This window comes from Eurypyga helias, unplaced genomic scaffold (assembly GCF_000690775.1).
Source record: "Eurypyga helias isolate BGI_N326 unplaced genomic scaffold, ASM69077v1 scaffold9727, whole genome shotgun sequence".
Lineage (NCBI taxonomy): Eukaryota > Metazoa > Chordata > Aves > Eurypygiformes > Eurypygidae > Eurypyga > Eurypyga helias.
In genome coordinates, this window is record NW_010261079.1 from 1 (window position 1) to 15740 (window position 15740).

General features: G+C 52.9%; 1 protein-coding gene across 1 annotated transcript in view; it reads right to left on the reverse strand.

Moving 5' to 3' along the window:
* Positions 1-4: 4 nt before the first annotated feature.
* The window catches only part of DAB2IP (DAB2 interacting protein), a gene marked incomplete at its 3' end in the record, with an annotated part of 32068 nt that continues 16332 nt past the window's right edge, over positions 5-15740 (reverse strand). Inside the window, exons 4-9 of the mRNA XM_010155230.1 lie at positions 12010-12154; positions 9644-9788; positions 4788-5024; positions 3027-3228; positions 2250-2428; positions 5-404 (exon numbers count right to left, since the gene is read on the reverse strand). Coding sequence (XP_010153532.1) covers positions 5-404; positions 2250-2428; positions 3027-3228; positions 4788-5024; positions 9644-9788; positions 12010-12154 — 1308 coding nt within the window. The remainder of the gene's footprint in view (positions 405-2249; positions 2429-3026; positions 3229-4787; positions 5025-9643; positions 9789-12009; positions 12155-15740) is intronic.

Genomic DNA, 15740 nt, shown 5'->3' on the forward strand with positions numbered 1-15740 from the left:
TTTGGAAGGAGAGGGGCGCCAGGAGCTGGGGCCGGCCGGGTGCACTCTCGCCGCTCGGCGTGGTGGGGGTCTGGCCCACACGTCGCACGGTGGCCATGCCTGTCACGCTGTTCTGCTGAGTCCGTGTGGTCCATACGCCCTGCAACTGCCCGAGGGACGACTGACTGTCATTGAGGGAGTCAGCCGTGCCGGGCGCGTTGGCCCCACTGTCCAAGAGCCGATTGTCCTGCAAGTCCACCATGGACAAACTCTTGCTGCCATTAGACATCTGCACGTCGGGCTCATTGGCCTCTGAGTAACTGGAGCTTCGGGCAGGCGAGGGCTGGGCCCCAGCAGACCTTGTGACAAAAAACAAGTCCTTGTTTTCAGGGGTTGGAGACGGTAACCGTGTGAAATCTATCAGACTGCAGGGAAGTCAGTGCATAAGGAAGAGGAGAGGAAAACAAAACAAAAAAGAAGAGTTGTGAATGCTGCACCAGAGCAGGAAAATGAAAATCACTCAGAAGAAATCAGTGTGGCTGAGCAATGTGGGACGGGGACACCACCCGGCCCCTGTGAAGGGCTGGCCTGGCCAGGTCTGCCCGCGGGAAGGGACAGTGCAAAGGGAGTGGATGACGACGGGGTGAGGAGGAGCCCGTGGCCAGCCCGGCAGGAGCAGGCAGTGAAGGCGGGTGAGCGAGTGGAGTGCGTACACGTGGGAGCATGCTGCACAGGGCATGAGGCTTCGCAGGTCTCGGGGGCTGGATCTGCTCCTACTTCCAACTGGCTGCACCCACCCCATTTGCGTGTCCTCTCTGCAGCAGGGCAGTAAGACCCTGGGGGCACAATGGCCAGGATTTGTACAGTATGGAACACCGTGCGGGACTGATCCACACTGGGGGCACATCTCTTACAGCCAAGGCAAAGCATAGCAACTAAAGGTTATCCACTGCCGTTTTACTGCTGTAACATACATTAATGCAATATTAATTTCTTGATATTGATATACTGATGAAAAAGATGGGGCATTGTTAGCAAGTATTTAGGTGAAAAGATACTGTCAGAGATCATCAACACCATTAGATGAAAATAAAACCAACAGAGCAACACTAGAGATGAAAGGTAAGACTAGAGTAAGTCCAGAACAATTACTGCATTTAATTCCTAATGAAACTGCTGAAAACTATGTGGACTGAACTTACAACTAGTTTTATTAGCACAAATTAGTAAAACAGTTGAATTTGTCTGCGAACAATTAAATTTTACAGAACAGAAACAGTATAGGAGGGAGCAAGGTAAGACCAGCGCCGTGCTCCTCTTGGCAGGCCTTTGCAATCCCAATTATCCTTGGACCCACGGGCTTTCTGGTTCTCCAGACCCTAACCCTAATACTTCCCAGTCGGGATTTTGGGCCCCGACCACCAGGAAAGACCCTCCCCGGGTTCTGGCTATGAAAGAGGGGGAGGGAGCAATGTTGGTGCAGCGCCGTGCTCCTCTTGGCAAGCCTTTTCATTCCCAATTATCCCTGGACCCGTGGGCTTTCTGGTTCTCCAGACCCTAACCCTCACCCTAATAGTTGTCAGCTGGGATTTCCGGCCCTGACTGCCAGGAGAGACCCCCTCGGGTTCTGGCTATAAAAGAGGGGGAGGGAGCAATGTCAGTGCAGCACCGTGCTATTATTGGCAGGCCTCTGCAATCCCAATTATCCCTGGACCCGTGGGCTTTCTGGTTCTCTGGACCCTAACCCTAATAGTTGCCAGCCGGGATTTTGGGCCCCGACTGCCAGGAGAGAACCCCCTGGGCTCTTGCTATGAAAGAGGGGGAGGGAGCAATGTCGGTGCAATCCATGCTCCTCTTGGCAGGCCTTTGCAGTCCCCACTGTCCCTGGGGCTTTGTGGTGCTCAGAACTTAACCCTAATGTCTTTGTCTGGAGGCTGAGCCACCTCCCCTATGAAGAACACCCCGTACAGAATTGGGCCAAAGTTACGCTCTGAGGCTGTGGGCTACTGCTCATCATGGAACACACCCAGTATTACGAAAACTGGACAGTATAGAGTGGAATTTATCATATCCTTCCCCTACTACCCACTGTCGTTTCCCGATTCAGAGGTGACCTACATCTAGAATCAGTTTTGCTATCCGAAAGCCTAGTCAGTGGATGAGGCAACAGCACCCCCTCTCCTGCCCATCCGTGTGGCTGTTTAGGTTTTGGCAGTAGATAATATTCAGTATTTCTCTATCTGTGTCCCGACCGGCTTTCATGCTCTTACCCAGATAAGTCGTTCTCTATCACCATTTTCTGTAGCCCCGCAGAGATGCTGTTGCCAGTACTGGGTGTGGACACTGTGTGATCGGCCGTGACCGAGACCTGCATGCAGGCCGGGTTACTGAGTGCCGAGTTGACATCCCTCAGGATCCGAGGCAGAGGCCCAAGTTTTGTTGCTGTGCCCTGGGCAGAAAAGAGAGCAGAATTACCACCAACACCCTGTATTTTTTCGAGAGAACTCTGGGGTCTGCCAGTTCTGGACAGTCTCATCAGCAAATCATGTTAACAACACTGACTTTCTCCATCGTTTACCCCCACCACCACCGAGGCTGTGGCAGGGCCCAGAAAATGTGGCTTTTGAAAGTATTTGCCGCTGTTGGGGAGAGGAATTTCAAAGTAAGTTCAGATACAGAAGACAGCTATGGCCAAGTTTGGCCCAGGTCTCTTGACAAAAATCCTTTTAAATAAAAGGAATCTTTTGAATCTGCTGGGATAGACAAAAGCTGTTGTTCTCTGTCTTCTCAGCCCAGCTCCCCTCCATCCCCCCCCCAGTGATAAGCAGCAGAGGAGGGAGAGAGCTACACTCAGCTGCCTCAAAGCAGCACGTAAAGAAGGAGCTACTTCTGCAGCACGTGCAATGGCTGGGGAAGTGCTACGGGTAAGAGCTGTGCTCGGCATAGGTACAGCTAAAGTAATGGGGAGGTGTGGGGTGTGAAGCATGTGCCCAGCACCAGCCAACTGGGCTTCCCCCAAAGCCCGCCCCTGCAATCCTCCTGGCTACCTGCTCCAGTTGAGAGATGACTTCCCAGAGTAGAGAGTGCAAAGTGGACAGTTCCCGGCCCAGGTCAATGTAGCCTTCGAAGCCGGCTGTGTTTGAGATGGTTTCTGGGTTGGAAATCTCCAGGAGAAACCTCTGCATGTTAGTCCATTCATGTTCCAGGAACTGATTCATAAAGGACATGTATTCCTCTTTGCTGCCAAACCTATCAAGACAGCAATATGAGTTTCAGCTAAATCCTGTCAACAGAACTGCAGCCAACAGAACAGGCAGGTACATAGGCAGGAAAGAATGCCAGCGCTGTCCTCCGGTACCTTCGATCCCAAAGCCTGTGGGATCCATGGGTTGCTAGCAGGCACCTGGTACACCCCACTATCATGGAACTAAAATTAACTCCAGTCTAATCCAAGCTAAGTCCTCGTCAGCACGGGATCTCAGCAGTAGAAATGAAGGTGAAAGCCAGGGAAACAAAGCCATGCTTGGTAATGGAGTACTGCTGTGTCAGGGCACAGCCACCAGAAACAGGACCTGTCACTGGAAATAAAGGAATCTGGATACCAAGCACCATCACCTGCCTGGAGGCCAGTGAGTGATGGTGGTAGTAATCCTGCACTCTCCTCGTTCTTCCATGGGCCCTGAGGTTAACCCCTCAACACCAGCCACTGCCACCCCAGCGTAACTGCTCTGGGGACCACCCTGGGGAGCCACATCTGCAGCTGGACCAGCACATTTGTCCTCTCAGGCTTCCCACAGCCTCCTTCTGCCCTCAGAGTACTCCACCCAGACATCGCTCCCAGTGAGATACCTGATTCAGAGCAGAGCAGGGAGGGCCCTGTGGTTCACCTATACTAGCGGCGGCTGGTGCCGTGCCAGCGGTTCTGTGAGGTGTGCTGCGTGCCATCTGCGGGCAGCTCGGCTCAATCGCTCTGGCTTGACTAATGTCAGCTTAGTCAAAGAGTCTTTCCTGCAAAGTGCTGGAACTCTGAAAACCCTTTAGTTGGGGATTGGTCAGGAATACAGAGAATTTCTGTCATCTCGTGTGACACACTTGTACATCTGCGTGCACATACGTGCATTCCTTACTGCGAGCGTGTGTACTAAGCTCGTTTCCAAATCTAAGAAGCTTTAGACAGAAACTGTCCAATCACGTTTCAGAAAGCTCATCATTTTGCTATCACAGCTCAGGATAAGTAGCTCAGAGCTGCAGCCAGTGGAAAGATTTTCAGAAATCTCTTGCTTTGTTTCCAGCAAACCAATGGGCATAGTTAGAAATTGACAGTGTCCCCCTTTTCTTTTCAAAACTTCCAGTTCAGACAATTTCATGTTAATAGCAGGGAAGGTCCCAGAGCTCACAGGAGGGAAAGGCCAGCTCCTGCGCAATGCACACCATCGCTGCTGTTTGGGCTCTGGTCCCGCTGGAGCCTCTAACCGAGGGCAGCCATGCCCCGCACGGTGCCTGGCTGTGCCGAGTGTTCCCGCTGCCACCCCGCCTGCTCGTCTGTGTGGTCAGAACAGCTTCCTTTCCTGCCCATAAAACATGTCCTGTTTTGGAAACTTGCATGATCTCCCTGACCCAACAGTGAGGGAATGTGTCCCAAAGCGACGTCAGGGGAAAAAGCCAACAGGAAACCAAGAGGCCCTTTCCCTTGAGGAAGGAGCAGTCGGTGTGGGAATGCTGGTGCTGGAGCCGCGGCTCTGCCTATGCACCCAGCTTCCTGCCCCCTCTCCAGACCTTCCCTGTCCCGCCCCTGCGCCCCGGCTTACTTGGCAAAGTTGGCAAGGTTCTGGGTGACCTTGGCAATGAGGGTCAAAGTGCGGGCGGTGCGGTCATCCGGGTACTCCTGCAAGAGACTGAAGAGGGATGGGGACATGATGGCCGGACAGAGGAACCGGAGGAAGAGGGAGGCACTGATCAGTCGCTCACTGATGTCTGGGCGGCCTCGGTTGCTGCATTCTTGTCTCCACGAGGCAAAAACTTCTTTGAGCTCCCTTGGGAAGACACTGAAAGACAGAAAGACATGCAGGGATGGCAAGTTCAAGGACAGGGTGTTCAAACTGTCACACAGCAGTAACTAAACATCGTTTGTATCAGCCATGGGGTGCAACACGCAGCCCCATGCAATGGTAGAGCCCTCGCACTTCCATCTGCACCACATGCAGGCTCCTGACCCTTCTTTTATTGCAGAGTGTCCATTAGGAGACCCAAACCTCGCAGGAAAAAACAAAGCTGCTGGGTCAAGGTGTAAAAGGAGCAGCTTTTATCAGACTGATGTTCCTGGTTGTGCTGGGTGCCAAAACCCTGGACAACTGGGAAGACAGCTATGAAACCAACTGTGACAAGCAGCTCATCACAAGTCAGTTGGCTGTGTCCCAGGGCACTTCGAACTGGGGGGAAGCTCAGGTGGAGAGCGTGGTGGGACCCCGTCGGCAGAAACCCCCGCAGGTCACTGGCACAGCTGGTGCTTGGAGGGAGGGCTGTGCAAACTGTAATACTCCTGGATCAAATCCCACTGCGAGCAGTACAATCGCGGAGCCCCGCTGGAGTCATTCCAGCCTTGTAAAGGCACAGACCTCAGCCTGGCTTTCCTGGATACCAGTACTCCCCCGGGTCCAGCAGACACTCACTGTACAGCCCTTATCGCCAGAGAACTCGCTGCCTCTTTCTGCTCGGCCCTCCCCAGCTCCCGGCGCCCACCTTATCCTGTTCCCAGCACATGTTATTTATTCAGCTGGATCCTCCACCCTCGGGAGCCAGCTCGCCATGGGTCCCACTGTACTGCCACTGGTCCCCCGGGTCCCTGGTATGCAGCTCCCCGTCACGGCGGAGGCTGCCCTGGCCAGCAACCACCGCTTTTGTCTCAAAAACAGAGCTGTTTACAGCTGGATAGTACCAAAACAGACTGAAGAGAGGTCAGACTCCATTTTAAGCCACAAATCTCCTTAACAAACAGCCATTTCCGGGGACGATTTCCCATAGGGACTATATGGGAGGAGCACAGCAATCACAGACTGGTTTGGGTTGGAAAGACCTTAAAGCCCACCCAGTCCCATCCCCTGCAATGGGCAGGGACACCTTCCACTAGACCAGGTTGCTCCAAGCCTCATCCAGCCCAGCCTTCCAGGAATGAGGCATCCACAGTTTCTCTGGGCAACAAGGGTGCTCCTGATGCCAGCACTCCCTGACCTCCAGCCCCTGCTCCCCAGGGCTACGGACACTCCTCGCCACAGCTGCAGAGTTCAGGGGTTTGTGGTCTCTGGGGCTGGCTGCTGTTAATCCAGGCAGAGGGCACCCTGCACCCAGGTTTTCAGGTTTGTCTCCAACCTTCTGACACAGGCAGTGACACCCCATGGAAGCGCTTGGCAAACACTGCCATCACGTTCAGCCTCTGCTCCACGTTGGCTTCGTGCATTCACGCTCACGAGCTTCTCCCCTGCACTTTATAAATAACATCTGCCAACATCTCGGGCTGGATAAATTCTCCTCTGTCTTTGGCTTGAGTCACACAACTGGACAAAGCCCTTTTACTTCATGGTATTTGCCCAGAAACAGGAGAATCCTTTAAGCAATTTAAGGCTTGAATGATCAGGACAGGTTGTACAGTTGCCGGAAAGGAAACCCTCGAAAATATATGTCCCGGCTGCACGCAGCCCACGAGTCCTGCTCACTGTCACGGGCTGGGAGCCCATAAAAGTGTCATTGTGTAACAGCGGATGGAATTCAGTGAGCCGGCTTTATGTGACAAACGGGCCCGTAATTCATTACCCACTTTCCAGCAACAAGCTTCCACATGCTGAAATTCTGCTTACACTGAAACTTTCCAGATGTCCAAATTATGTCATAATTATAACAATTTTCGGTTATTGTAAACCTCTTCCCTCTCTGACTCTCTCCGGCAGATGAGCAGGCACACTCTGGCACTCCATTTCAAGCAAGATCGCTAGCTGTCAGGATACCCTGGCCAATCCCGAGCACTCATCAGCCCCATTAATCCCCAAGAACCGCTGAGCACAAAGGGCTGAGAGGGAACTGCTCAGAGCAGCAGCTCGGCTGCTCCAGCCTTCCTTGGAAAAGCAGGGCTGGAGGAACAAACTTCCCGTGCATTCCTGACTTTCCTTAGGTCACTTTTCAAGCCTATTTTTAGAGTGACCTTTTAGTGCTGCTTTGGGTATTTTTAGGAAGAGATTAATTCAAACAATTATAATCCACTGGTGCCTAAACGCAGTGAATCCCTCCTGGGAGAGCAGGCAAATACCATTCCTCAGTCAGTTATTAATTAGCCCAGGATAAGGTATAGGATACCTGCACAGAAATCTGCCCTTTGCTCACTGGTAGCAGATAAAGGAAGCCTGAGTGAGCCTCTCGCTGCTTGTTCTCTCCCTCAGCAACATCAGGATAAGCAATTCCCTTCCTGGGCTTGCAGGAGGCCACACTCAGTATCCTGGGAGATCACTTATAATGAGTTTTCAGACCTCAACACAACAGATGGGATAGGAGAGAAAATGAGAAATCCTTATTATCAAAGACTTCCTCCCTCCAATATGATCCTTAGTTGATGTTCCGCAACAACAGTGCTGCTACTAAATATAATAATAAAATCTAAGCCCAGGCCTTTTAGCAGGAAGGCTGCAAATCCAGCAGAAAGGCAAAAATTATCATTTTCTCATATGATCAGGACAAGAGTCTCTGGGTGTGTGTGAAGGTTTGAACTGGGATCGAGTTAATTTTCTTCACAGTAGCTGGTCCGGGGCTGTGGTTTGGATTTGTGCTGGGAAAAGGGTTGGTAACACAGGGATGTTTTCATTATGCTGAGCAGGGCTAGCACGGAGTCAGGCCTTTTCTGCTCCTCACCCCAGCCGTGACGAGGCTGGTAGGGACAAGGGGTTGGGATAGGACACAGCTGGGACAGCTGATCCCCAAAGGGATATCCCAGACCACATGATGTCATGCTCAGTGTATAAAGCTGGGGGAAGAAGGAAGGAAGTGGGGGATGTTCAGAGCGCTGCCATTTGTCTTCCCAAGTCACTGACGGAGCCCTGTTTTCCTGGGAATAGCTGAAAACCTGCCTGCAATGGGAAGGGGTGAATTAATTCCTTATTTTGATTTGCTTGTGTGCGTGGCTTTTGCTTTATATATTCAACTGTCTTCACCTCAACCCACACGTTTCCTCACTTGTACCCTTCTGATTCTCCCTCCCATCCCATTGTGAGGAGTGAGCGAGCGGCTGCGTGGTGCTTAGCTGCCAGCTGGGGTTAAACCACAGTATGTTAGCAAGAAGCAGAAAGAATATATTTTATTTCTCCAAGTCACCAACTCATTTTTTTCCCCTCTGAGGTCACCATTGCAGGCAGCATCTGCAACAGACCCAAAAACCCCTGGCTCCCAGTCTCCACAAAGGGATATCCCAGACCACATGATGTCATGCTCAGTGTATAAAGCTGGGGGAAGAAGGAAGGAAGTGGGGGATGTTCAGAGCGCTGCCATTTGTCTTCCCAAGTCACTGACGGAGCCCTGTTTTCCTGGGAATAGCTGAAAACCTGCCTGCAATGGGAAGGGGTGAATTAATTCCTTATTTTGATTTGCTTGTGTGCGTGGCTTTTGCTTTATATATTCAACTGTCTTCACCTCAACCCACACGTTTCCTCACTTGTACCCTTCTGATTCTCCCTCCCATCCCATTGTGAGGAGTGAGCGAGCGGCTGCGTGGTGCTTAGCTGCCAGCTGGGGTTAAACCACAGTATGTTAGCAAGAAGCAGAAAGAATATATTTTATTTCTCCAAGTCACCAACTCATTTTTTTTCCCCTCTGAGGTCACCGTTGCAGGCAGCATCTGCAACAGACCCAAAAACCCCTGGCTCCCAGTCTCCAGTGGTGGCAAAACCATGAGCACAGCCACGCTTGACAGCCACTGCCACAACGAGATACAACTACCTCATTCCAATCAATTTTGCACATTCGGGCCTGTCCCAACTAGTTGCAATAACCTTTACCCTGAGCACAAACAAGTAGGAAATGCCTCCAGCTGCATACCAGGCCTTGGGCCAAGGAGGCAACGAGCTCCCCACCTCTGCCTCTACAAGCACCCCAGGACTGAGAGAGAGAGGGTTAACCCAGAGGAATGCAGGGTGCTGAGCCAAACAGCAACCCAGGAGTAACAGCAGCATCCTCCCAGGCTCCAGCACTCCACAACAGAGAACATCTGCCTAAACAAAAGCAGCCTGTGCTGGAGCAGCTCCCTTGCAGGCTGGAGGGGTGCCACAGACCCTGCCTGCTGCAGAGAGGATTTTAAACCTCCCCTGATGCTCCGCGGACACGAAAACAAGTGTGACAGAGAACCAGCGAGGCTGAGGCTGCTGCACCCCCAGAGCAGATACTCCAAACCGTGGCTGAGCGGGAGCTGGTCTCTGACCCCTGGCCATCCCCACCCTTGCTCCCGGGTCACCAGGTCTCCCAGGGCCCTGCAGCTCTCCCCAAGAAGCTGACCATCTGCCCATCAGCGCAGCTACAGGACAGGTACCAACAGCCCGAGGATGGGCTGGTGTCACCCTTTTCCCCTGACGCAGTACCACCCCTGTGCTGGCAGAGGACACGCGGAAGAGAGGGACCCTGGCAGGATACCAACCAGTACGAGTTGATGATTTTGCAGAAGGCCAGCTCGCAGCACATCTTCAGGTTGCTCTGATGTTCGGGAAGGTCCGAAGACGAACACTTACTGGGATCCACCTCACAATTTTCATCTGATTCGTAGAGTGCCTTGATAAATTCCCCTGTAAAACAGACAATCGGCGATGGGTTTTGGAGACGTGAGAGCAATTCAAGCTGTTCTGCTGATAAGCCCCAGTGCCCAAGCAGTTACCCTTCGTCAGACGGCCCGAAGAGAAGCCAGGCACGGGGCAGGCTGTGCCCCAGCCAGCTCTCCAGATCTCCGAGCAGACCCAGGAGCAGCCTGCGCTGCCTCGGGAGCTCACAAAACACAGCTCACCCTGCAGAAAGGCACCCAGAATCCCAACGAGCACGTTCCATCCCTCTTCCCCAGTTGGCAGCTCTGCCTCCGTGGCTACTAGCTATTGCATCAGACCTCCGCTGCCAAAACACCCGCTTCCTCAGCCTGCCCCGACCCCCCATTACACCCGTTCCAGAGACACTCCCTCAGGCTAATCCAGTAGGAAATACGCTGGCAAATTCTGTAATTATTTGTAGGATGGCCTGCTACTGCAGACTGTGCCCTGGCACTGAAGAGCCAGCGTGATTCACAGGAGAAAGAGGTAATGAAAGGAAAGAAACAATTTACTTGGTTTATTTTGAGCTGAACATCCCACAAAATTGAATTAAAATATTTCTCTGGAGGTTCCCTGCCCTCCTGTTTGCTGCCTGGCTGCTCCTCACCCTTGCGGGGACTGACACTGTGGCCCTGCTTTGCCAGCTCCTCGCTCCCCTGCCACCATTCACCCCCGGGACCCCGGCACAGACCCCTGCCCCAGGGCAGAGGGTGCTTCCCACCGCTTCCACAGGCTTCCAGCTGGGTCAGGGCAGTCGCCCATCCCAGCAGCTGGAAAGAGCAGGGACAGGATGACAGGGATAAATCAGCTAGAGTGACGCTCTGTGAGAAAGGTTTGCTTTGGTTTTCTTCTAATTGCAGTTGGTTTCCTCATCTCCCTATTCCTGATCATCTTGGATTTTCCCATCCTTTTGCTTTTTGCCCACTCTAGTCTGCATTCCTCCCTATTGCCAAAAGAGATTTTAATTACATACTGGAGAGCCTCTCCAATGTATTTTCAGCTCTGCCAGGGAGCTCTGGAGCCTCTCCGCTCGCCCGCAGGTGATGCCTGCTGTTATTATCCGGCCCGATTACTTGCTTGTGCTTCATGGTTTAAGGGAAAGCTCTATGCTGTATTGTGTTACCTTGTGACACACAGATGAATCATTTCACTGATAAAAGGTCTGCACAGAATCAGTGCCCCGAACAGCGAGCAAGAACCGCAGGCTCCTCCTGTACGAGACGGAGCGGGCTTGGCAGCATTTGAGGAGATATTTCAAAATTCTCTGCCTTCATTAATCTCCTGGCTTTTTAGAAATTTTATAAGGTAATCTACTTACTGGCTTGCCTTCAACCAGAAAGCATTACAAGGCATAAATAAGTAATATTCCTTTCCTATTCTTCTGTGCTATCCGTTGGTTTGACTGAATTTGCTCGACGACCTCCCCTTCCTCAACTTTGTCATTATTATTATTATCCTAATGAAGTATTTACGCTTCTTTGCTCCTTGCTAATATTACACAAATCCACTAGTGGGGACCCAACACGCTGAAAAATTCACAGCTCAGTAGAAACTCTGCTCACCCCACTGCCAGGCTGCGGATCCAATCTAGCCGCGGAGGCTCAGACACAACGCTTCAAAGGCAGCCCCTCCCCATCTCGTGCTGTGCTGGCTGCACACAGCAATTCCTTCCTGACCTGCCCAGCAGCACAAGCTCTAATTATTTTCATTTGCATCAAGAGAAATATTTTTGGAGCTATAAACATAGCCAGCACTTTAAAAAAAAACCAAACCCAACCCACCAGGAGGGTTTCCAGCGCGCTCTGGGCGGCAGCTCCCATCACCCTAACTCGGGAGATCTCATCTGACTCACTAGTGCTGGAGGAACCAGGGAGCGTCTCTGCCGACGGGGTGCAATCAGGGAGGGATTCAATCAGCCTCTGTGACACTGCCAGTGCCCAGACAGCGCCTCGGCAGGTAGCATAATGCCTTCAAATACCAATTTGTTATCTCCTCTGAAAGCACATTAAAGCGCTAACTCAGCGGTGACCTTCACCTGGGAGCAGAGCTGCCTGCTGCACCCTGGGCTGGGACCCTGCCGCCGGAGAAACCCTCCGACAGGTAAATGCTGGTGCTTCCCACAGCCATCAGGGCTCAGCTGCCGCTCTCCCCCACCCAGAGCACTCTGTGGCTTAGAGGAGGATCCCTCTGGGCGAGACTCTGTACGTACCTAAGGCATCTTGCAAGTATTTCTGCCCCACCAGCTTCAGGTATTCTTCGATTGCTTTGGTGGCCAGTGTGTTCTCCCTGAAAATGAGATGCTCATTCTCACCACAGCGATCAACTTCAGACATCATCAGGTCAGTCAAGAAATCCTGGAAAGCAAAGCCCAGGGTGGGTCACCATGCACTGACATACGCTTTGTTCAGCCGCCTCCCTTCTCCGGAGGGGTCTCGGCTCCGCGAGACACAAGAGGGAGCAGAGGTGCTGCGGGTGCATCACTACCAGCCCGACTTCCCTCCTGCTTCTCCAACCTCACGGAGACAAGAGGAGATAAATCCCTGGAGAGCCTTTACACACTCAGAATGTATTCATTCCAGGCCTGCACCACATTCACCCTTCCACTGGTGCCGGTTTTCCGTTGGGTCTCGTATCAGCCCCTCGTTTTGTGGCTGAAACGTTTTCTCCGCTGTTGAACTGACTGCATTCGGCATGGAACAGCGCTTGGTCGCAAAACAGGAGCACGCTGAGACCTCACGAGCTGTGCCCCACAGTTAACAGCTGAGAATCAACCCTGTAACATGCATCGAGATGCTCAAACGTCCTATTTCCTTAGCATTCATGGGAATAAACAGCACACATTTGGGGCACATTTTTGGTCTGCTGTGCACACAACCAAACACCGTGCAGTTTTATAGTCCCCTGTGCTGCAGAGCGAGGGAAGGGGTGAGCAGGAGCGGACCGCACGCTGACAGCCGCCCCGTGCACCACCCTGGGCTACTGAGTTACAGATTTTGCCAGAAAAACAGCACTTCAGACAGAGCTCCATGTCTGCCTCAGCAACAGCGTCAACTGATCAGAGAGCATCACGTAGCTCCCCACGAATCCTGCTGAACGGGGTGTAACGTTAGTGCGCCGCAGCTCGCGTTAACGCAGGAGAAACGCCGCCCAGTTTTTAATGCTGATATATATTCAGCCTCCCTTCTCTGCCCTGCAAATGGGAAAAGCAGCTCTGGGCTCCTGCCCAGCTCCCCGCTTGCCCCGGGTGCTGAAAGGGTCGCCCTCCTCTCCCCCAGCACCCCTCACCTGGACGACAAAGGGCAACAGGCTGCCCTGTAAATCACATGCATTACACCTCTTACTGCCTTCCCACGCAGGAGACGGAGCAACGTGGACATACAAATTCGCTTCTACAACCAATGGCACCTTTTTCAAACCACCTTCCTCTAAAAGAAGAGAACCTGCTCGGCAATAGCCTTCCTTAAGGAAATTCTCCTTCCTGTGCCGTGACCGCACCAGATGGCAGGGGCAGCAGGACCACCCCGGCGCTGCCGCGCAGGGACCCATATCCCGTCCTCGCCATCCCCACGTGCAGCACAGCTCCTGGGGTCCCCCCAAAGTGCTGCGGCTGTGACCCAGCCCGCTCCAAGCCAGACTGGGGAGAGGCGACAGGCGGGTCCCATTCCCTGCCAATCTGGGAGATCTGCAAGGGAGGCACTTAGCTCCCTCTCATTTTTCATATGGAAGCCTCAGCAGCTAAAGTTTAATCAAGGTTCAACAGACAGCTCCACCTGAACCCAAGGGACCCAAATCATTCAATCCACGGGCCCCTCATTGCTGTGCTTCTGTCCCAGACAAAGGCAAATCCAGGCAGCGTGCAGGTACGTCTCCCATCTAACAGGGAAGGAGGGGAGGGGGGCTGGCATCTCTGCTGCACCCAACGGCCCGATCTCTCCCACCTTCCCGCAAGACTATGACTGAGACCATCACGCTGCCCTGCCCTGACCTTCCCAGAGGAAACTCAAAAAAAAAAAAACCAGAGGAGGAGCTCTGGGAGAAAAAAAAGTCACTTCCATTATTTCTTTAGCCAGAAGATCCCCCTCCTCAGATCCCGCTAGGTCTGCAATGCTCTGGCAAGCCGCAGAGGCAAAAATCCCTCCTGGAAGCAAAGCACGTGCCTCTCCCCGCTATTTTCTCTCATTTTGCCCCTTTTATCAGCTGAGCTGGAATGAAACTTTAAACCCCAGCTCAAATCCCATTAGCTGCTATCTGGGTAACTCTATCACCTTTATCTTCCTGGGTCTCTCCCAGGGTATGTTTCAATTCCAAGCCACAGCTCAGCCTGACACAAGGTGCTGATTCTTAATTAGCAGCCACTGACCTTGGCTTTGCTCGATTCTCTTCCCTGTCACTTTCCCAACATACTAATTATCTCAGGAATACTGAGTTTTACAGCTCCTCTTAGCCAAGTGTTTGCTTTTCACCCGTCAGCCGAGGACGCGAGGCCAAGCTGCGATGCACGACCCAACCACCAGCCAGGGCTGCCGAGCGGTGGAAACCCAAGGGCCAAGGTTTAGCCAGTGATAATCTGAATTTTGACGATTTTAGCTGATTTACAGTATTCACTAGAATTTAAAACAAGGCAAAATTCCAGTGTGGGACTCAACACAAAGCCAGACAAGATTCCCCTGAAACCTCGGCTGTGATCATTAGCCCTTACGGAGCTCCTGCAGCTCGACAGCGGAGAAAACGACCCCTTGGCTCCAAAGCAGAATGGAAAGCTGCCGAAATCCCAAGGAGCGCCACTGCGGTGCAGTCCCCAAAGCTGGGGTGTAACAGGGCAGAATCCAGCCTGGTTGCTGACCAGGGGATGGAGGCCAGGGCCAGGATACCCAACAGTATCCCCCAGCCCAGGGCCTATCAGCATCCCAGCAGGTCCAGCCTCCCTAGGCAGCAGGCTCCCGGCATCTTGCCGGGCTGTACAAGGTGCATCAGGGGTCAAGCCAGCATCCTTCAGCAAGATCCTCCACGGAGAGCGCTCCCGGCAGCCAGGCAGAGCTCTGCAAGCCGCAGGAAAGGAGCCTCATCCATGGGTCAGTTCCCATGACATCCTGCCATTTCTGTCCCAGGGCCATCTTCCAGATCTTGCCTTCCCTCCATAACAAAAAAAGCCACATGGGCTCTGGATCACACGTCTGGTATCTCTGCCTTAAGTACGCCAGCAGCCAGCATTCGGAAGACACAAATGGAATGCAAATACTTGTCGAATCCCTCCGGGGGCCTCACTCACCCACATACAAGGCTCTGAATAAAATGCAATAACTAAAGCCAATAAAACTCCCTGTTTCTGAGCAGCAGAGATCAGCAGGGGGTTGTTTTCTGTTAGGGCCCCTGGCAATGGAAGAAAATAAGGTGCTTTATTTCATTACATGGGAGTTGAGAGGGGAAGGAAAAGGTCTACAGTAAAAATTAAGGGCTGTGGCAGCGTTCTTCAGGCTTGCTCCCGTGTTTAGTTGAAGGATATTTGCTCCAGACTGGACACAGCTGAACTGGTGCAACTCCAGTCACCGCACACACGCTGATGAAGAAGAGCACTTCATAGATAAATGAATTCAGAGCATGACAGCACAAGGCTGCACTGGGTTCCAGCCCTTCTCAAGCCAAGCATGAGCCCACAGCAGCACGTGCTGCTCTCTAGAAAGGCAGGCAGGAGGCTGGCTGCCCGAGTGGCAGCCCGGTCCCCGCAGCAGGAGGCAGAGTCCTCAGTACCTGAGTTCAGGCCTCAAAGATGCCACCATGAAGTGTTTCCAGCACCACAGCTGCCCTCCGCCTGGGATGCCCGGGATGCTCTGCAGCTCATCTTCCCACCTCTTCAGCCACAGCATCCTCCAGCAGCTCCCGGGCCACGTGTCGCCCCGGCAGCCACCCCGCCTGCACAGGGTGGCCAGCGGCGCTGGCCCG